This window comes from Citrus clementina, unplaced genomic scaffold (assembly GCF_000493195.1).
Source record: "Citrus clementina cultivar Clemenules unplaced genomic scaffold, Citrus_clementina_v1.0 scaffold_9, whole genome shotgun sequence".
NCBI classification, from domain to species: Eukaryota; Viridiplantae; Streptophyta; class Magnoliopsida; order Sapindales; family Rutaceae; genus Citrus; species Citrus x clementina.
The window spans coordinates 28,358,647-28,381,712 of record NW_006261964.1 but is presented as its reverse complement, the minus strand read 5'-3'; the positions used below and the strand labels follow the sequence as shown (position 1 = coordinate 28,381,712).

General features: G+C 31.5%; 2 protein-coding genes across 2 annotated transcripts; one reads left to right on the top strand and one right to left on the bottom strand.

Annotated features, from left to right (window-relative positions):
* Positions 1–2,245: 2,245 nt before the first annotated feature.
* LOC112100155 (MADS-box transcription factor 6-like) lies at positions 2,246–7,122 on the bottom strand. Its single transcript, XM_024188610.1, has 6 exons — positions 6,936–7,122; positions 4,907–4,991; positions 4,297–4,358; positions 4,002–4,101; positions 3,363–3,404; positions 2,246–2,374 (listed from the first exon to the last, which is right to left on the bottom strand). The coding sequence occupies exons 1-6, from the start codon at positions 7,115–7,117 to the stop codon at positions 2,246–2,248; spliced, it is 600 nt and encodes a 199-aa protein (XP_024044378.1). The 5' UTR covers positions 7,118–7,122.
* A 4,963-nt stretch (positions 7,123–12,085) lies between these two features.
* On the top strand, positions 12,086–20,712 carry LOC18033373 (phosphoglucomutase, chloroplastic). The gene is made up of 22 exons (XM_006421746.2): positions 12,086–12,597; positions 12,692–12,757; positions 13,079–13,123; positions 13,202–13,294; positions 13,402–13,454; positions 14,116–14,167; positions 14,269–14,337; positions 14,581–14,649; positions 15,676–15,798; positions 15,885–15,937; positions 16,999–17,077; positions 17,167–17,231; positions 17,310–17,377; positions 17,851–17,969; positions 18,042–18,116; positions 18,245–18,360; positions 19,171–19,312; positions 19,456–19,537; positions 19,625–19,671; positions 19,789–19,866; positions 19,954–20,059; positions 20,137–20,712. The coding sequence occupies exons 1-22, from the start codon at positions 12,358–12,360 to the stop codon at positions 20,202–20,204; spliced, it is 1,908 nt and encodes a 635-aa protein (XP_006421809.1). The 5' UTR covers positions 12,086–12,357; the 3' UTR covers positions 20,205–20,712.
* Positions 20,713–23,066: the final 2,354 nt, after the last annotated feature.

Sequence of the window (23,066 nt, the reverse complement as noted above, 5' to 3'; positions counted from 1 at the left end):
TTTTCAGTGTGCTATAAAAGCGTGCGGTTTAATAGTGTGTTTGCATTAACTCTACTAAACTACAAGATTTAATAGCGTATTTGCAAGAAAAAAAAATGAGGGTACTCCAACTAGAAAATAATTATATATATACATACCTCCCAACACAAATAGATAATTTTTTTTAGCAATGTTTTCTTTAAATTTACAAATTTGTGTTTTAACTTAAGATATATTAGCCAATATTTGGGAAGTATGATAAAAACTAAAAATTTCTTATTTATAAAATAAACATCTTACAATAACCAAAAAAAAAAAATCGTGATTAACCAACTCATATATGATCAATGGATCGTACTCTACACTGAGTGTTTGGCTCAGCGGCTTTCAAATTCTTAATGGCCAATGATTTTCAATCAGCTTTCTTATGTTAGCCAGCTAATCAAATTCAAATATGAAAAGTTAAGAAATTTAAAAATTAATTTGTACTTTATACACTTTTCTATCTTTTTAAAGGAAATACTTAGAAAATGCAAAGGACCCTCTATAAAGTGACGTTGGGGCTAGTATTTATATCTTTTGGTATATAATTTGATTTTTTTTCCATGAGTAAATGACAAAATAAATGTGAAGATTTATTAAATCTGTCGCCATGATTTTTTTTTTAATGCTGTTATATAGGACTGTTATTGATATTACATCAGATATTAAAATTAATATTTACAAATAGATTATACAATTGGGACATTCTCTTGGTATGTTCTTTTGGTATGTACTCCTCTGAAGTGCTGCCCGAACTATTTAAACCCCCTCTAATATTTAAGAGGTGTTAACTCCACTCACATTTCGTGAGGGAGAAACTGTCTCTACTCAATTATTTAATAATTGAAGGAGGATTGAAACTAACCCACATAATATTTTTATAAAAGCTCGAATTCTCATTTTCAACATTGTAAGGGTAAGGGTTCTACAACTGAGCCAAAATCCATTGGTATCCGTGCCATGAGTTGACTATATATCCCTGATGACTTTTATTTTAGATTTGTCATCACAGCTTCTGGATATTAATTACAGGCAACATATAGCAATATCTTACAGATTTATTGACGAAACGAGAACAATATGATTTCACCAAATATTAACATTTATCGAATATTAGATAAGATTAATTAACTTCAATTCAAATTCAATCACACAATTAGGACATAAGATTAATTAACTTCAATTCAAAGCCATCCCTGAGCAGGACTAATGGCTCCGCTAACGAAGTCACTTGCTGCTCCAATATTTGCTCTATCATGGGCATTATACCTGAAAGGCAAATAAATCACTTCATCTTAGTTCTGATTGTTTCACAAGTGAATAAGATACTTAAACTTCACCATAATAATAATAATAATAATAAATCATTAGTTAGTGAACACTCGAAAGCGCCTTCATTTCGGGACTAGAAAGTAAGAAAGTAAAAACAGGCGCTTTTATTTTAAAAAATAAAAGAGAAAAGGAAACAATTTTAAGGCTTCTTTGGGTATAATTTTACAAATATAACTTATTTAAGTACAACTTTTCTTAGTGAAACTTTTACAAATAAAGCTTTGTCCAAAAAATTTTAATTGTTTGGTTATTAATTAAAAATTTAATAAAAATTATAAAATTACTTTAACAAACAAGTTTTTTAAAGGTATACTATAAAAAAATAAAGTAAAACTGTCAGAATAAGAAAAAGAAATTTTAAATATTTTAATATTAAAAAAAAACTTTTCAACCTCTAATCCTGAAAATTCAAAATTTGAGATTTTGCTAGTAAAGGCAAAATAGTTTCTTTAATCTCTAAACACTTTACTGAAAAAACAATCAAATGTCAAGAATAATTTTGATAAGAGATAATGAGATTAAATAAATACTTATGATCATTAGATAAATCATATCAAATAGACACTAAGTTTATCATTACAGACCAAGTGTTTAGTTACCATACTTAATATATCATATAAGTTGAAAATTAGGAACCAAAAATATGGGAGATGAGAGTTAGTAAAGAAAAAGTAGGAGCATAAAAGAAAATTAGAGATTTTTCATCTGAAAATGATGGGTGTGCTATTATTAATTATTACATTCATTTGAGGAAGTTTAATTACCCCATTTGTTGCGCAGGGTGCACCCTGAGGTGATTAGTGATCACTGCTATATTAGGATCTGCTCCTGATGCTCGAATTGCTTCCTCCAGCTGAAAAATTGTAGGTGTAAGAGAAGATTAAAACATACCTTAGTGTGTGTGCGTGTATAATAAACAGATATTTGCCATTTGAGCACAAAATATTATAAAACATTTTAAGACAAAATTTGAGCAAACCTTAAATTTGAGCTGCTTATTTTCTTCTTCAAGATCATGCGCCTGTCAGTTTGTATGGCAAATATCAAGAACATATATTGAGAGCCCAAGTGTTTAATTTGGTATTAGGATCCGGCCGGGATCCGAAATCTAAGACTATAGGACAAAATTTAATGTACCAAAATCCCACGGTATGAACTACTTCACATACGAGTAATCTTATATAAATACGACTTTTATATTAATTTGTGTGTGTTTTTGCTCAAAGTAAAAAACATCACGCTGCGAGCAACACGACATCAATAATTTAAGGGAAATTATTACTGCACCACTTCTATTTTATCTTATGTTCATTCAACTACCACAAAATTCTAATATGTTCTCTACACCACTTTTCTTTTTAAATTTGTATCAATTAACCACTTTTACTCTAACACCGTTAAAATTTTTAAAAAATGACAATTTTACTCCTAAATAATTTAAAAGACCATATTATCTTATAAAAACTTTGAAAAATAAAAATTTATAATTATAAAAATACTCCTAAATTTAATAAAAAATAAATCCCAAATAGAACAATTGATTTTTATTCAATTTAGATTTTGTAAAACTTTAATAAAAAAACTGAATTTATTTATTAAAAATAAATGCCAAAATCTTAATAATAATAATAAATGCCAAAATTTTAATAATTTAGGGGATTTTTATTAAATCCCAAAATTTTGTAATTATTTTTATAATTATAATTTTTTATTAAAAATAAAATTCTAATTTTGGGGATTTTTTTATTAAATTTAGGGTATTTTTTAATTATAATTTTTTTATTTTTCAAAATTTTTGTAAAAGAAAATTGTATTTTAATTTATTTAGGGATAAAATTATCATTTCATTTAAGTTATTTAAAGGTGTTAGTGCAAAAGTAGTTAATTGATACAAATTCCAAAAGAAAAGTTTGTTTAGAGGAGATATTAGAATTTTGTGGTAGTTGGATGAATACATAGCAAAACAGAAGTGATGTAATGATAATTTCTCATAATTTAATTTATCTTACCTTTTTCTGAAGGGTTTCCAAGTGTTGTCGCATTAAATCCGTCTGCAATATTTATAAGCAAAAATTCAACAAATTGTCATCAGCTTACAACCGACGAATTCAATATGCATATGGTAGGAATAATTTGATAATCTGGTAATGTTTGGGACGTATAGAAGATGAACATTGTTTGAATTGAATGCATGCATTTAATTGAATGTTTTATTCTCAGACATAGGGTGCGTTTAGGATTGAAGTTGAGCAGTTGTAGCTTAAAAGTTACAACACTAAAGTGTTTGATAAACACTAACTGTTGTAACTTGAAAGCTATGATTATATGATTTTTTACTTGTGTAAAGGAAAATCTACTATATCTTTAATAATTTTATCAAAATTATCATTTAAAATTTACATTTATTATATATTACTAACTTTTGTTTCGTAGTTACAGCTTTTTTTCCACAGCAGCTGTAACTTAAAAGCTACAACACCTCAATCCCAAACGCGTCCATAATTTTTAATCTCTCTCTCTCTCTTTCTCTTTTTGAAAAATAATTTCTAATTAAAAATAGTTTTTATGAAACATAGCTGATATAACCATATATATTATGCCACAAGTGCATGGGCTGTGGGAAAATTTATGTGCATGCACATGTGTACATTTCGTTGTCTAGACAGTGAGAGTGTTTTGTCAAGTTGTTTCTCAAGCTTTTGCAGCTCTTTCACTCCAAGTGTTCCGAGATCTTCTCCCAGAAAATGCCTAATTAAAAACATATGTTCTATTAGTTTCAATGGTTTGTATTTTAGAAAAGAACCTAGCTTCTTTCGAAAACTTAAGCTGATGGGTAAGGTTCCACAATAATATTCATTGAGGCAAATTAATTTTAATTGACAAGTATGATAAAAACTAAGAAGAAAATACAAATAATTCACAAAGATTCTGATTTAATTTAACCTTTGAGAGCGCTCGAGAGACTCACGTAAAGCTCTTAACCTTAAGATCTCACGGAATAATGCCTGAATTTTGAACAACGAAATGAGAAGGATTATCGATAGCTATGGCATGTACTTGATGATAAAAGAATATGTAAGAAGATTGCATGGATAACAAAAATGCTTTAATGACTAAAAAATCGTGTCATTATCAGGATACGGCGACGAATATAGACTTGTCATGAGTCTTGAAAAGACACTTACTTTTGACAGCATAGATTCAACATCGTCACCCATTCTCTTATAAAAGTTCACAAAAAAAGAAAAATTGAACTTTTTGGTCGAATTGCATTCAATGGTGAAGATAATACCGCAGTGTGAAGTATAGAGATGGATATTAAACAGCATAATAATGAATCCCTACTAATTTTTTTTTTTAATAAGAAAAATGGTTAATCCTCAATTTCAAAGAAACAAATGTAAACCCTTCAAATTTCATACACATGAAATGTCATGTAATTTATTTGCTCAGTCGTAACGGCATAAATGCATAATTAAAGGAAAGAAAACTGCAAAATAGCAATTTTATTAACATATATAGGTTGTGTAAGTATCGATTCATACTGACAAACCTCTGGTTCCAGTTGATTTATGTCGATGGGTTCTTGAGAGGTGTAGCAGTATTGCCTGTATCGTTCAAGGATTTTCGCCATACCGCTGGTAAGATAAAAGAGAATAATTAAAGTTCAACGGGTATTTCTTATACCATTTATCATAATTAACATATTTTAGATAAATAAATATATAGATAGAGAATAAGTACATTGGATTTTGTCACAACCTCTTCAGTTCTTAATTCCCAAATTCAAACTAAGTTGTGACTACAAAACATTCAAATAGAGAACAAGGTGAAAGAAGGCTTTACAAATGCAGTGGGGGAAATTTATAGGTGTTATCATATTTATTGGGGGAAATTTATAGGTGTTATCATATTTATTTCTGCTGAGCAGTTTGTAGGTGTTATCATATTTTTAAAACACAACACATCAGAATAAATTTCTTTTCTTTTTTTAAAACAATTTATAAGTATCTGACCAGTAGTTGATAGATAACATTGTAAAAGAAAGTTATCTTAATTATCATAAATGCATTATGGCACAAGATATTTAACTGCTCATGGGAGCTAGAAATAATAAGATCCTCTTTCATCAAAGATCAGGCCAAGAGGCAGCCCTAATAATATTATACTCATTGCCAAAATCAGTTTTTGAGAAAAGAATAGAGTCTGAAAAAACAGCAAGTAAAGAAGTTTTCCTTGAAAAAAAAAAGTATAATGTTGCTGTTCCATTACATATCATCATGCAGGTTAAAAACAGACGTCAGAATTAACCTCTCAATGTATAAGGATTAAGGAAGCTGCCTGTTTAATTTCATCTAATTGAACAAATTATGGTAGATCTGATCGGCATGTTTGATTAGCTAACAAATCAATAAGGTTTTTCTTTACAAATGAATACTGAAATTGGACAATCACAAATGCAACTAGCATTTTATTTCATTTCAGTTGAGATTCAGTTCCAAACTACTGACCAAAAAATAATAATAATAACGCTTTATCGAACTTCAAAAATAGTTTTATGTGCTATCCCTTCAAAATCTTACCGCTTGTGTAGTGAAAGAATGTACCGTAGCTAATCTTCTTTATGTTCAAAATACATGCAGTTCAATGTTCCCAAAAGAAAGATTAAATCACAACATTAATACTGAAAGAAACCTTCAAGTTGGCCAAGCTACATGCTAAACCATTTCTCATTTAGACATCCAGTGTAAAAATGAACGAAACAAACAAAAGAGAAAGACCTACTAGCTAGTTACCAGGATTTAAACTATATATCTGTACAGAATCGTCACAGAACGCAATATGATCTTGGAATCACTTCTTGATGGAGTATGAGGTAGAAAAGAAAGAATAGAGCATATATGCAAAGATTTTGTTTTGTAAAAGAATGTTTCCGTTCCATTTTCTAATAGCAGTGTTTGAGATATTTCAAGAGAGCAAGCGATATTGAGTGTTGGAAGGATAGATCAAAATCCCAAATGGTAAAAACTTACAAAATATAATTAAGAAAGAAATAAAAAGAGACCAAATAGGCAAAAACTGCTCCACAAGAAGTTACAAAAATAAAAAGGCAAAAGAAAAAGAAAAGGAGAGAAAAGACTATATGTACATGAACTACAGAACTATACTGTAGACATTAATAGGGAAGGTATGCTGTGAAAAAAAAGAAAAAAAAAAGAAAGAGAAAGAGAAACTCTAATTAGCTAGAAACTAACATTTTATTTTTTTTAAAAAAAAGTTATATTATCTAATAGAACCTGTCTTATTAGATTTGACACAAGAAGCGCAAAGCAAATATCAAGAAGAGAAGGGAAGCATGCATGATTGAACATGTCACAATTTCACAGTCAGTGCTAGCTATTTCCTCATCCTCATTCCATCCTCTTCAATTCTCTCTCGATTTTCATCTAGATGTTAGATCATTATAAAACTAACCCATACTTTATAAAATGCACAAAAATGTAACATGTCACACTCAGATTTAAAATTATATTTGCTAAGCTTAGATTTAGCAATTAATAATGTGTGTAGATAAAGCTTACAAATTGCTGCCAAATTCAAAGAGCATGCCATGGCTAGAGAAGATGATGAGAGCCACTTCAGCATCACAAAGCAGAGAAAGCTCATAAGCTTTCTTGAGCAAACCATCTCTTCTCTTAGCGAAAGTAGCTTGTCGATTGATCTTGTTTTGGATCCTCTCAAGTACCATTTTTCCTCTCCCCATTTTTGTCTAGGAAACGTAAAAGCAAAGCGAAATTGAGATATGATGATGCTAAATATTATCTGTTTGCTTCTTCATTTATTTATTTATCTCCTTATTTTCTATTTCTGCTGGTGGGTAATTAATGTTGGTAGTGGAGATAATGTACTGTGCTTGTACCTTTTCATTTATACTACCGCAAGTATGTAAGAATTTTCTAGATACCAATTAAATTAAGAAAAAGAGGCTCTCTATATTAGTAGGTTATTCGCTCTTGTAACAAAATGGGTTCACGTTGGATGTTCTTTTCTTTAATTTTCGCATCATTTTCTCCTCTTATTGTGTACGTTACAATAATAGCCCGAATGATGCTTATTAATGTAAGAATATAAATTAATTAAATCTTAATTATATCCGATCATTTTCAATATATGGGTAGTGATAATATACTTACAAAGTTATAAACATATATAGTCATAAAATATATAGATGCATGACATAAGATTTTTAAAACATCAGAAGAGCTCATGTATAAAGACGCATTACACACACACACACACAAATATAGAGAGAGAGTCATTCTCTAGTGTGATTGTCCTTTTTTTATTTTTTGGTCATGCGGCACGCTAATAAGCCATACATTTTTATAATGCATTGAAAAAAACTCTTTTAAATCGCATAAATTAACAGCGTGTCATCATTACACAAACTGAGGGTGCTTGCACTTATATATGTATTAATTCACATATGTAATTCATAAAATTAAATAAATAAAATAGAAATTGTGCGCATATATATATATATATATATATATATATATATATATATATATATATATATATATATATATAGGAAGCAATATTAATTGTAAGAACAATTTTTTTATAAATATTAAAAATTAATTCAAACTTTGAGAATAGCACACAATTCATTATTTTCTTTCTATTAATTATCTGATTTATATCCCATGCTTCAAATCCATCTTGTTCTAAAAAGAAAAAATAGTGAAATAAAACACTTAATTAAAAGTCATCTTTAAGATGTAATAAATTAACTTCAAAGTAGATATTATTCATGATTTTTTTTTTATAAAAACGTCTTTTAACTTCAAAAAAAAAAAAAACATTTACTAATGGAAGTCCGATCAAGTGTATGCCGTCGCGCACAATAACATGCGCGACGGTGCACACCTAATCAAATTCGTTTACTTAATTAAGAGAAGCCAAAGGTTATGACCAATTATGTATTTGTCTAATCAAAATACACAATTCCTTTCACTTCCCGTCTCAACAAAATAGTCACTATTCATTTACAGTCATTCCCTCCTCGATATTTCACTTTCACTCCCACTGTCGCTGGCTTCAATTTCTGATCGTAAAAGCTGGTAGTCAATGTTAAAATACTTTTTGGTTTATTTTGTTACTTCTCTGACTGATAGAGCTCGAACACGTATCGATTACGGAAATAGGGGCTGGCTTCGTTCATAAATCAAAGCTAAGCTCAATTTTTGTTTTTTGTTATTGGAAATTTTGTCGTTTTGGTTTGCTTTTCTGTTCAAACTTGCTGCAACTGTACAATGTCAGTATAGGTTAGACGTGTGTCGACTGCTGATAGGATTTTACAACAAAAAAGGCCCGTAGGCCTGACCGACTTGTCATTTCCTACCAATAAAGTGATGATGCTCTTGCAGGTTCATTTGAGCTCGAGCACACGTGATTTTAATCATTTTAATTTATTTTTTTTCCACACTTACATGCCTGTCTCGTTCTACCCTTTATTGACGTGTTTTCTGACGTTTTCTTTTTCTCACTTATTACAATAGACAATTGGTATCACATTCGAAAATCACTTTGTATTATATCAGGCAACTATATAATGAAATAATTATTGAATTTGGTATTTTTAATATTTATAATCAGATAACTATTGTAATTAGTTTATATATATTTATAATAAGATAACTATTAGGGTTGATTTACATTAAATCTTATGAATTATTAGTTTATATATATTTACAATCCGAAAACTATTTAAGTAATTTACATTAAATCTTATGAAGCAATAGTTTACATATATTTATAATCAGATAATTACTCAGATTAATTTATATCTATTTACAATCAAACAACTACGAGAACTAATTTACTTTAAATCTTATAAAAAATTGTTCAAATTTTTTAACCTTACTAATATTTGAAAGATAACTATTCTACTCACATTTTATAAAAGAGAAGATTATCTCCACTCAATTATTTTTTAATTGAGAGAGGAATTGAGTCCCCATATTGAAATATGGGGAGTCAAATAGCTATTCTACAAATGTGAGAGCATTTGGGGCGAGTGACATTGTGTTTCCTGACCTGTATCTTAGGATATATACACTTTTTATTATACAAGACAAACAAACAAATTACTACTCTTAGAGCATCATCAAAAAACTCTTCAAATAAGGTTTTATTACTTATTTGAAGAGCCACATCAGCATTTAAGGCTCCAAAAGATACTCCAATTAAGATTTTTTAAATAAGAAATAATCATCTCTCTTCAAATTTGGAGAGTTACTTTCTCCCTTTTCAATTTGTATTTTATTACTTTTTGTTGGAGAAAGAGAGAGAGAGTGTGGTGCTTTAATTACTATTGACTTTTCCTTTAAAAAAATAGTTATTTGATTAAAATAATATTAATTCATTTCTATTTGAAGAGTCTTTTAGAAAATAATATATCTTTTCACTCTTCTATTTACCACATAAGTAAACAAATAAATATTTGAAGAGTAAAATTTATAGAATCTTTTGGAGATGCTCTTATTTATGTAAAATTTGTAATGATAATATGAGCAGTTATATGTTTACATATATAAAATTTACATTCCAAATGATGTATCACCGATTAATAATAACTATTATATATTTATTAATAATTGACTTTTTTACATCATAGTAATGTTAAGAAATTAAGTTGATATCATTGAGAAAACTACTCCCCACCAAGTCAAGTCAAGAGGACAATGGATTCCATTGAGAAGCTCTTCCACCTAGTTTAGGAGAAAGTATAAAGAATTTCACTTCCTCATGAAACCCCACTAAATAATTTTTCATTAAAAATTTTGTATATAATGTCTTATGCAAGATGATTATTAAGGATATTCAAGACTGACTGTAATTGAGTGATTACGGGGTTGATCGGGAAATAAAAGTAGAAATTCTTATTAAGAAATGGGAAGGGTTGTTTATGGAATTAAATTACGTTTTTAATAATTTTTTTTTTTACTTTTTAATGAGATTTATTTGTAAAATGGGATTCTAAGTAAGTGTCAAAACTATAGATGGTACCACTACCACAGCGCTACTGTATAAATAATTGTGAGGTTAGGGGCCTTAACAAGAATTTAGGACATCCATGCAACCCAATGGGAAAGCCCAAAAGGTCCAACAATCATTAGTCATGGACACAGCCAAGAATCCAGCAACAAAAGTTCCAAGCCCAAATAGACAACGAGAAGGGGGACGTTAGATGTACCCATGTACAAACAAATATAATTGATACCATAAATCCACAATTGCCGCGAAGGTAAATAGGCAGGACTTGGACGATGTGCTCCAGTTCGGCCTAGCCGAAATAGAAGTGTGCATTTTAAGTATTTGTGCTAATAGATAGCATTTGAGAAACTATATTATTTTAGATTGTATTATATTATTTTAATATAGATCTATTGTATTATATTTTATTGCATTAGCACTATACAATAATAATGCTATATAAGGTTTGGTGTTATACTGTAATGAATTAATTTTTAATTATACTATGTTTAATGTTATATTGTACTGTATTGATTTTTTGTGATTAATTTAAATAAATATTATTTAGAAAATAATATTTATTAGTACTTAGAAAAATACGAAATATAAAAGTCTTAAATTTTAGGAATCTAACTTTTTTTAATATAAATGTTAAAAAATATAATTTCTTCATATTATTAATTTCAAATTAATATTATTCAAATTTATTCATATTTAAACATTTATTATTAGTTATATTAAATTATTATTTAAGCATTTATTATCAGTTATATTAAATTTTTAAATAGTAATAAATTTTTATGTAATAATTACTATAATATAATTAAACAATGTAATATTATGTTATATTTTTATTTTTAAATATTATTAAGTATTTCTTATTAGTTATATTAATTTATTAAATATTAGTCAATTTTATATATTTATTATTATTATTATATAATTAAATAATACTTTTTGGTTATATTTTTAATATAATAAAATTAAAATATAATAGAATATTATTGGATAATAAATTATTAAATTATATTAATAATTATAATGTAAAAATAAAAGAAAATAATAATTAATATTATATACTATTATATTATAAAGTTATCTTTATTTTTTATTATTACTATTAAAAAAAACTAATGTCGTCGTTGGCACACCCCCCAAGAGCAAACTCAACACGTTTCAATCAATTGCCAAACATGAGATTGGTTTAATCTAACGTTGGGACTGCACACTAATGTTATGCAATACCACACGCCAAACATATCCTTATAGTTTTGACTACGATTTTATGTGGTATTATATTCTATAGTTTGAACATCAGACTTTTTGATTATTTGAAAATACTCATGACATGCATTAACTTTGAAATATTATGGTCAGACCTAATTTTATAAGAACGAATGTAGAGATCTAATGACTAGCGATGGATCTCTCAAAGATTATACCATATCATAAATTTAAAGGAAATAAGATCATAATTCGTTTGAGACTATTTTGGTGTGAATGAATTTGATAAAATCATAACAGATTCAAAGTTCTTTATTATATTTATTATTTTCCATTTTTATGTATGCAAATGAATTTAAAAAAAAAAAAATCTTTAATATTATACAATACTAGATTTTGAATGGAGTGTTCAAAGAAAGATGGGGGGGGGGGGGGGGGAGAGAGAACGGAAAAAAAAAACGGAAAAAAGAAGAACGTAAGGGGAGGAGAGAAAAAGTTCACAAGTCGCATGATGACAACAAAAAGTAAAGATAAAGTGTATCTCAACTCGCAAGTACATGTGGCAGTCGTTGGATTTTCTCGAAAGTCTTGACAAGGAGAAGCTGGCACTTCGATCTCGGATCTTCATTTCACTTCACCTCACACAGTTCGCGTTCATCTTCTTCAGTCGCTGACAACGAGAGGCTTAAAAGTTATAAGAAAAAGACCCATTAAGCACTTAACAATCAAGAATCAGAAGCAATGGCTTCCTGTTCTTATTCTCTCAAACCAAACAACATGCTATTACCATCTTTTTGTTCTAGTTTTAAAAGCAGACCATTTTTGTCAAATGCAATTTTTTCTTCATCAAGTTCATCTCTCTCTCTTCTTTCCTGTTCTCCAAGGCTTCCTCTTATTAGAACTTCACATGCACATTCACTCTCTATTAAAGCATCTTCTTCATCTTCTTCCACTGCCATTGCCGATCCTGAAGGCATCAAGGTTATATAATTTTACAGAAGTGATCAATTTTTTTTTTTTTTTTTGGTTTTGAAGTTGTTTTGTGAGAGTTTTGTTTCTTGAATGTGTGTTTCAGGTTAATTCAGTGCCAACTAAGCCAATTGAGGGACAGAAGACTGGAACAAGTGGTCTAAGAAAGAAGGTTTTTTTTTTTTTTTTTAATTTACTTATTTTTTTATTCGCTTCTTTTTTTTTTTTCTATTGATCTATGGCTTGGTTGCCGAGAAAGAAGAAGAAGAGGAAATGAAATTCGGGGTATTATTTATTTTCTTCTTGTGTTTGATTTAACTGGAGTTTCTGGATTGAATGGTATTTGATTGAAGCAGACGATATAGTTGAAGAAGTGTAAGCTGAGTGGATAGTTTTGTTGGTTATATGCTTACCAGTTTTTTGGTCATTGTAATGGATATCAAATGGAGTTCAGAGGGTGGTTCGTTCATTTTGTTTGATTCTTCTGTTGTAGGTTAAAGTTTTTAAGCAAGAAAATTACCTTGCAAATTGGATCCAGGTATGAGGTTTTCGCTTTAATGGCATTTTTAGTGTTAGTTAATTGCGGTTTACATTGATTAGTCTTTGTCATGTGTAGGCATTGTTTAATTCATTGCCACCAGAGGACTACAAGAATGGGCATTTGGTGTTGGGAGGCGATGGCCGTTACTTCAACAAAGAAGCTGCGCAGGTGAGATTTTGTAGTGATTGACAAAAGTCATGGTCTTAATTTATGTCTCTGCTGTGTTGGTTCACATGAGAATTGGAAAATGCAAGCTCATTTCTTTTGAAATGCAGATAATTATCAAAATTGCTGCTGGGAATGGTGTTGGAAAAATTATGGTTGGCAGGTAAGTAATTCAATTGGTTTCTATTATTGAGCCATATGAATATTTTTCAAAGCAAGAACAAGGAGACAATGGAAATGCTACTTAAGGGCAATACCTTTTAGCCCTATTGTGCAACTCAGTTAATTTTATGCGGCAGTTAAGGGTTTGCTTTTGTGCTATTTAACTCAAATTAACCTCCACCCCTTATTTGATTCTGCTCTGCGAAACATGGAATTATTTTGCTTGCATATTTTCATCTCAAAATTATACATGTAAGAAATATATGCAATTTGTTTCAAATCTTTCAGTTAATAATTGGCACTTAGTGTGCAAAATGGAAGAGCTGGGTTGGTTGGTATTCCTTTAATTTCTGTTTTAGCTGAGGTGTGCTGAAGAAGTTGATGAGACTTCTTTTCTCCTGAACTGAATGCATGTTTGCTATTCCAAAAGTACCATTCATTTTTAATTGATTATTTGGTTGGTCATTCGTACATTGTGTAAATTGAACGAAGAGACAGTCCAGATAATAACTCCTATCATAACTTTTGATTTCTGACTTTTACGGAAAAGTTTGGTGCTTGATGGTTTGAAGATATTCTATAATTGGGAAGCCAATTTTTCTGCTACAAATTTCTTGTCTGGGTTTCTGTTCTGAAACCTAAATTGAGTTCTGCCATTGCAGGGATGGGATTATGTCAACTCCAGCTGTTTCTGCTGTCATTAGGAAGCAAAAGGCAATTGTTTACTTCTCTTTATCTTTCTTCAAAAGTATTTTTAGCATGTCATTTTGTTTTTCTTGGCCCTTTATTGATTAGTTGAACTGTATTTTACTCAGGCCAATGGTGGATTTATAATGAGCGCGAGCCATAATCCTGGTGGGCCTGAATATGATTGGGGTATCAAGGTGATGCTTGTGTTATGCTCTGGCACACGTCTTTTATTGTTAATTTTAAATCCTAACATTTCGTGGTTTAAACTTTATGATGATTCCATTGCTAAACCTTGTTGAGTAAAACATGCCATAACAATGTGGAAATGTTGAAATTGTGATCACTCATATATTGAAAGCTTTGTTCATGCATTGATTATGCCATATAACTTGTTATGTGATGTTTACTGGTTTCAAAGGCCCTGTTCTTATTTTCAGTTTAACTACAGCAGCGGCCAACCTGCTCCTGAATCCATAACTGACAAGATCTATGGAAACACACTTTCTGTAAGTAATTATTCTGTACATGTTCTGCTATCCTTCCTGTTCATTTTTCTTTAATATTGCCCCGTCTCATCTGAAAAGTAAAAAATGGGTTTTTCAGTTTAAGTTCTTGATTTACTTGTTTATATCAGCTCTCCACTCGCTTGTTAAGAATTTATTCATTGCTGTTACCATTAGATTATATGTTTAAAATGTGAAATATGCTTAAATGAGTCTGTTTTTGCATCCCAAAGTAGAACTCATTTAAAAAAAAAAAATTAGTGAAGATTGATTGCAGCAGTGAGTAGTATACTCCCCACTCCTGATAAATCTTTTGAAAAACATTTGTTGGGGTGGAGGGTCTACTTGTCATGCTTATTTTTATGTTGTGCTTGTATCTTTTTGTGTGCCTTAAGTACCGTTCTATACCTCGAAAGTGCATTTTAGGTTTGTTCCATTTCCTCCACGATGGTAAAAATAGTGAGCTGAACTTTTTGGATGTTCAAAGTCCATAACTGAGTAGATGAGATGTCCTTGTCGTTTCTCAGTTGCATGCTTGACTGAGTCATGACTGCAAGAGCTTGTTAGTAATAATTTGATCTTTAAACTCTAATTTTTCTTGTTTCTCACTCTATCAGCACAATCAAGCAAAATAGGACTCATACTAGGGTTTTTGGGGATTAGACCAAAAGTACATGTTCTTGTGGTTTGTTTTGAGTAAGTTTTATGCCATCTATTAGAACAATCTGGCAGTACAGGTCGGCTTGTTGTGCCCATCGGGGAGATTAAATGTTATTTTCACATTTGTCCTTGCTTTTGTGCAGGATTTTATCAATAAGAGTTAATCGGTTGTGTTTTTTCATTCATTCTTCTTCCGGTGCTCGGGCCAGATGTCTTTACCCCTGTCTACCTTATTATAGTTGATGTTCATTTCATCATTTTTAGAAACTTTACTCATAAAACTTTTGAATTGTACTGGGATATCATCAATAACTTACTTGACCGTGTGCCACCTTGGCCTGAGATTTGAGATGTTTATGTGTCGTGCAGATCTCTGAAATTAAAATGGCAGACATTCCTGATGTTGATCTTTCTTCTCTTGGAGTTACAAATTTTGGAAACTTCAGTGTTGAAGTAGTAGACCCAGTTTCTGACTATTTGGAGCTGATGGAGGTAGAAAACAGTACATATGCATATTTGGGATTTTAGGATGAAAATTCATGTACTTCATTGCTCTGATTATGTTGAATTTTGTGCAGAATGTATTTGACTTTCCACTTATCAGAAGTCTTCTTTCACGATCTGATTTCAGGTATAAATTGTATCCTCTACCAGGCAGGACTTCTACCTTCTGTTTCTTAGTTTCATTTCTGGTTATTGCAAACATTTTTCCTATTTACTCCCAAAGATGAAGCATGATAGAATTGACTAGGACCACCAGCAATGTGACTCCATGAAATCTCAAATGTAGTCTTCTTGCCCTTGGCCTATGGCTTTATCTGATGTATATCTTAATATGTTGAAAAAGAAAATTCGGACCTGAATTTCATTTCTCATAGTAACTCAACTTGATAATGCCTGCTCACATACAATTCACAGCCAGCAACGACAATCCTGTCCGATCACACCACTGTAGCTGGGGCCACCTATGGAATTTACTGACAGGCTGACTTGGAGGGTTGTTTTTCTTTTTTCTTTTTTTGAATTATGAGTTTAAACTACTATCTGTTTATGGGCGAGATTCATTTTCCACATGGTCCAGGAATGGTTTGTTGTTAATGATGCACAATTCCTCATTGTTCAGAATGCTTTATCGTAACTCCTTGGTTCTTCAAGATCTGTTTTGACCTAACCTATGCATGTCTAGGGCTGTGTTAGCACCTTGCTAATCCTGGGGATATGCTGTCTCCCATCCAACATGCACTTGGCAATTATTGGAATTCCTACATTGTTAAGTTAGCAGAATTATTCTATTGCCATTTAATGAATTGGGCAATGTAATTATTAGTTTATTTCAGAACTAGAATTCTGAACTTTATCTGCCTTGTTATTAAATTAACTCATTGTTTGGGCTTTTTGCATTTGCGTTTTTATCTTTTTGCTTATTTATTGTTGAATTCTCATTGTTGAAGTGGTTTAGCCAGATTTATTTCCATTTTGATTACACATGGAGCCAGTTTTATGTGGTTTCAGACGTTCTATAGGCTTCTGATTTGCTTCTCATGTCTTCCTGCATTTCTGCTTTTGGTTTTTATTATTTTGGTAACGAAAAAGTCTTGCATTCATGGCATAATTTATTATTGATGGCTTGGATGATTGTCAAGATGCTATTTCATGGTTCTAAATTGCACTGTATTGGATTGTACATTCTAGGTTCGTATTTGATGCCATGCATGCAGTTACTGGTGCATATGCAAAACCCATCTTTGTGGAGAAGCTAGGGGCCAAACCGGTATGTTCCGCACATAAAACATCTTGATGGTACTATTATCATGATTACTATTTGTGTTGCTGATAGCATATGTTAGATATGTCATGTAGGATTCAATCTTAAATGGAGTGCCTCTGGAGGATTTTGGGCACGGTCATCCCGATCCTAATCTTACGTAAGAAAGTTATTAATGACAAAATGGGAGGTTACTTGTGAATGTTTCATGGCTTAACTCACTTTTATTGAAAAACAGATATGCCAGAGATTTGGTCGCCATTATGTATGGTGAGAATGGACCTGATTTTGGAGCCGCAAGTGATGGTATGTGAAATGATCACTAAAGATAGAATACCATTTTAAGACTTCTTGTGTTTTGATATAAGTCCAAGCATTGCATGATTGCACTAATACATATATATTAGGATGTTTTCACAACTTTCATCTAGGTTCTAAGTCTGCTTGTGCTTGTAGAAGGAGCACTGCTGGCACTAATACTTACAAATTAGGATATTTTTACAACTTTCATCAAGGTTCCAAGTCTGCTTGTGCTTATAAGAGCACTTTTGGAATCCTCATATATTTGAAGTATTAAATTTGTATTTTTGTCATTTGATCCTTGTTTTCTTCTCCATATGGTAATAATTCCATACGTATCTGATGTATAAACTTTTTAATGCTTTAACATTGTGAAGATATTACTATCATTAGATTCTTGGTATTATTTTTTATAAAGTTGAACCACAACATATCCTTCTATCTGGTCACAATCTACATATTCTGTTGTTATTATTCAGGAGATGGAGATAGAAATATGATTCTTGGTAAGGGTTTTTTTGTCACTCCCTCAGACTCGGTTGCAATTATTGCAGCCAATGCGCAAGAAGCCATTCCATACTTTAAGAGTGGCCCTAAGGTATGAAGCTAAAGCACCTTTTCTTTCCAAGTTTCTACTCTGACTTATAAACAGTGACTTATCATTTCCCAGGGTTTGGCAAGATCCATGCCAACAAGTGGTGCTCTTGATCGTGTTGCTGAAAAATTGAAACTTCCTTTTTTTGAGGTTAACACTTTTAAACTGTTGGATTGTTGCCTATTTTTTTTTTTTTTGGAAAAAAGATGTACAGAACGGCATTTTACGTGTGTAGGGATTCTTCTGTCCTAACAGACAAAATGCCTTGTTGGATGCAGGTTCCCACTGGGTGGAAATTTTTTGGTAATCTTATGGATGCTGGGAAGTTGTCAGTATGTGGGGAAGAAAGTTTTGGTACTGGTTCTGATCACATTCGAGAGAAAGATGGCATATGGTAATTTTTCTACTTTTAACATAGTGGTCATTGGGAATACTGGGTGGAAAAACTGCCTACCTTTCCCAACGCAAAAATATATCAATGCAGAAATGGAATTCAAGTTGCTACATAAATTCTTTGTTGGGATGCCTTTACCCATGTTTGTTTGACCTTTTCACTGTAGAACATCACATGGATGTACCATTCATAGATGAATTATATATATATATATATATATGGTTAATAACTTTCCTAGACTTTTTACAGAGTCTAGGATCCTGGATTGGAACATTTCTAATATATATATATATATGAAAAAAAAGGACCTTTTTCTTGAGATTCTATTCTAGTGTCTTCTTCCTTCTATTGATAAGAAGTATAATATTTTAAACTAGGGATTTATTTGGTAGTGAAGTGCTGGGGTTTTTAAGCCTGTGGAATAAAAGCTATGTTTGTCAAAAACAAAAGAAAGCCCAGCATCTGGGCTGCGGTGGCCCAGCTACTGGGGTTACCAAACACCTCAACAAATGGAGCCTTAAGCAAATTTTCAGAAGCATGTTCTTGTCGTGAGCTTAAGCGTATACAAATTCTGTAATATAGTCTTAAGTTTGGCTAGATTAAGGCCTGAATTTTGAAGTACCCTAGTCGCTCGCCTTGGTAGTCCCTTGTTTACATTCTTTTGTATAGTGTTGTAATTTTGTCTGTGTGTTTGATTTTATGGTAATTTTTCATCATTTACATGATCTTGCTATCAAGAAATGTCAGATTAATATATCAGACCTTCCAAATTCCCATCAACTTTAAAATTCCACATGAACCAAATGACAGGGCTGTGCTGGCTTGGCTTTCAATTGTTGCGCACCGAAACAAAGACAAGAAACCAGGGGACAAGTTGATATCTGTCTCTGATGTTGTGAAAGCACATTGGGCAACATATGGCAGAAACTTCTTTTCGAGATACGACTATGAAGTAAGCTTTGCAATTGAATTCAATGCAAAATTATTATACTTGTTGCTCCAGTATCAGTTTTGGATTTTCTTGAAACTGAGTGGAATAAGTTGTTTCATCGTGGAATCATTGCATCTCTTTAACATGTTTAAATCTATGTTCAGGAATGTGAATCTGAAGGAGCAAATAAAATGATAGGATATCTTAGAGATTTGGTATCTAAGAGCAAAGCAGGCGATAAGTATGGTAAGTTTGTTACAAAACTTTTTTTTTTTTTTTAACATTACACTCTGTTTTGTCAATGCTTGACCACTTGAAAATTTCATATTGTAGGAAATTATGTTCTTCAATTTGCAGATGACTTTGCATACACTGATCCAGTAAGTTTAAACAACCGTACCTATTTTCTTGGATGTGCTTTATTTTCTTCAACCAATTTCTTATTGAATTTTGCTTCTTCCTTATCTGTTCCATTTGTGTTGTACCAAACGGTTTAGGTTGACGGAAGTGTGGCATCAAAGCAAGGTGTTCGGTTTGTTTTCACAGACGGATCAAGGATAATATTTCGTTTATCAGTATGGACCAACCTTTCTTTCCTCATGTGAAATTGAAGGATCATACACTAGTATGACTTGACCATGAATTTCATATTTTTCTTATAGGGAACTGGTTCAGCAGGTGCAACTGTTCGAATTTACATTGAACAGTTTGAGCCAGATGTCTCTAAACATGAAATGGATGCACAATCAGCCTTGAAACCGTTAATAGGTTAGTTCATTGTTATTTGCACTAGTTTGTTGTTAACTTATGTAACTTATTCCTAGTTATCATTTATCATGTTTCAGATCTGGCATTATCTGTTTCAAAGTTGAGGGACTTCACTGGAAGGGAGAAACCTACAGTTATCACATAAAGAGCTCTCCCGTTATTAGTCTCTATGTATCAGGTGTTATTTTAAGTTGGAGCTGAGAGATGGGCATACCAACTTTTCATGCTTGAGTTGAGTTATCATAAATATTTCCTGTTAAGGTTTGGTTAGGAAATTTGGCATCATGGGACCATAAATAAGTCCATGGAATGCAAATGAAGTACATAGGTCGAAATAAAATGTCTTAGTCAATTAGCAATAGATTTGATGCTATTCCCCTTGTTTGTCGCGTGCTTATATAAAATGGAGAAGGGGAAACTCTCATTAAAAGAAACAGAAAGCCGACTGTAAAAAGAAAACCTATCATGGCTTATCTGACTACAGTTTTAGAGCATCAAATCTATAAAGATAAAAACCATTTGAAAGTTAAGTTCATAAAATGATTACGGACATTGGTTGACTTCATCACCAACCGCACGTAGATGAGGGAGCAATCCTCCTTGATGCTGCAGTGTTCCACCTTGAATGAATTAGAGCATGTAGTAAGTGTAAACTTTTGAATTTTCTTGCTTAGCTTTTCAGGTTTCAGCTGTCCGCATACTGAACATTGTGGATGCATATGTTGGATCATCTTGATAAACATGATTGCTGCAACCCTTTCTTAAGACATAATTTGGTGGTGTATATACATAATTAGATATAAACATTCATCAAGAGACTTGATGTGAGGATTAAATTGATTCAACTAATTAGCTAAGATGATCAGATCAGATAGATCTCCATGATCAAATCCATCCAATGGCAGGGCCCCGACCGCCTTTATTGGTACAACTAAGACTAGCATCTCCCCACCACCATATGCATGCATAATGGGAAAAACAGTGTTGTTATAAACTCCTAGCTAGTTTCCTCTAATTTGCAAAACTAGCAACACGAAATCTCAGTGATATAATGTCACAGCACGCACTCAACATGAGATGACAAGTTGGGTCACTGGAATTTTTCTCTTTAAAACTTCTAAGTCATTTCAGTTACCTGTTGGATACTTTTCTTCTTTTTTAGGATGTGACGCTCTCTAACTACATTCTCTTCTCCAGAAAAAAGAGTGGCCCTGATAGGGGCCCGTGAAACACTTTGCTTTATAGGTGCATTATGAAGATATTAATAGTTGTAGGCCTTTTATCCAAGCGTTTATATTCTATTGTTGAGCGTTTACTTATCAGTTTAAATTTTATTTTTGCGACTACTGATCGTTCGACGGAAAGACAATTAGTACTGTTTCGTTGAGGGTGGGCATCAATCTTTGAGAGCAATGACAAGCAAGCGTGTGGAGACGAAAAAAACCATTCATGGTATTACATGTGAATATGAGACAGCAACCACAAGTCCACAACAACATGTTGGTCTGTTATAGTTGTAATGTTCAATCTTTGGTATTAAAATTAGTAGAAGCCAAATTAACGTAGGATGATTTGGAATACATGATGTTTAGCTATAAGCTACAATCATGATAGTGCAACGCCAACTGGTCTCGTCACCATCAATAGCATTTCCATGACAATGAGAACATACTTTTGAAATCATTGCAATGGAATCCATCTTTTTCTTCAAAGATCCAAAACCAAAATCAATCCGGATAGTCTCTGCTCCCCATTTGTATAATGATTTAAATCCTCCACCAGACCCACCAACAAATAATGGTTCAGACAAGAGTGAAAGCATGTAAGCAATCTTTTTAGTGGATATATATATATATAAATAAAGAGGATGAAACTGTGTTTGTCCTAAATGTGACACAAACACAACTCCCTACTCTTTAACTACAGTTGTGTAATAGATCCAACCTTGTTGGGTCTATCAATATCATGGGATTTGCTCGTGGAGAGAGAATTTAAAAAATAAAAACTTAATTCTGCTCCCATCTTTGTATATGCATGCTGTTGTGACAACTCCACCATCATGTTAGCTGCCTGTAGTAATGGACCTTCATGTCTCCTCTTTCTGTTCTCCACCTATTTTCTTCTGTCTTCTAGTGATTATGGATTTAGGGGGAAGGAAAATGGGTTAAGAAATTAATAAGTGGTTTTGATCATTCAATCAAAATGTTTGTTAATGTGAAACACCATTCTTGAAAACAATGGGAATAATGCACCATAAGCACACTCTTACTGTGCCAAGCATAGCAATAAAACTAATGATATATGTAAAATAAAAGAATGCATAAGTTATTATTTTCCAAGTGAAAAATGAGAAGGGTGGGGATATTTTCACCTCATTAATTAGAATAAGTTCACATTATTTTTTAAAGCATATGAATCAACCAAAAGTTTAGATAATTAATCAATTAAATCCTTCTTAATTTTTCTTTACTTAGGTATCTTTCACCATTAAGGTTTCTTTCAGAAAAATTTAATTTGACTATTTTATCCTTATAATATAGGATAACTAAATTTTCCCAAGAAACATAAGCTCTTGTATTTAATAGTTTAGGTATTTAATTTTATTTCATTAAATCTCCAAACTTCTTGTTTATTTGAATTTTTAAAATAATGTAAATTTATTGTAGTTATCTCTTGGAACTTAAGTGAGTTCACAAAAATTGTGAGATAGAAATATTACCACCCAAATGTAACACTGTATAAAAGCACATGTTACAGTGGTTTTTATGAACAGGATGGAATCAGGATCTTGGTTTCAAGAAAGCATAAAATATAGAGGACTATAATATAACATCTTGGAAATTCAGGGAGCGAATTAGAATATGCATACAAATTTATAAAATTTCCTATTTAGTCCCTTATTTTCCTGAATTTTTTTTTTCCTTGTGGTGGCCTGCACCTGGTTTCCCCCCGCAAATGAATAGATTCTTGTAAAAAAATATACAAAGAAACTTAAATAGCCTCTAAG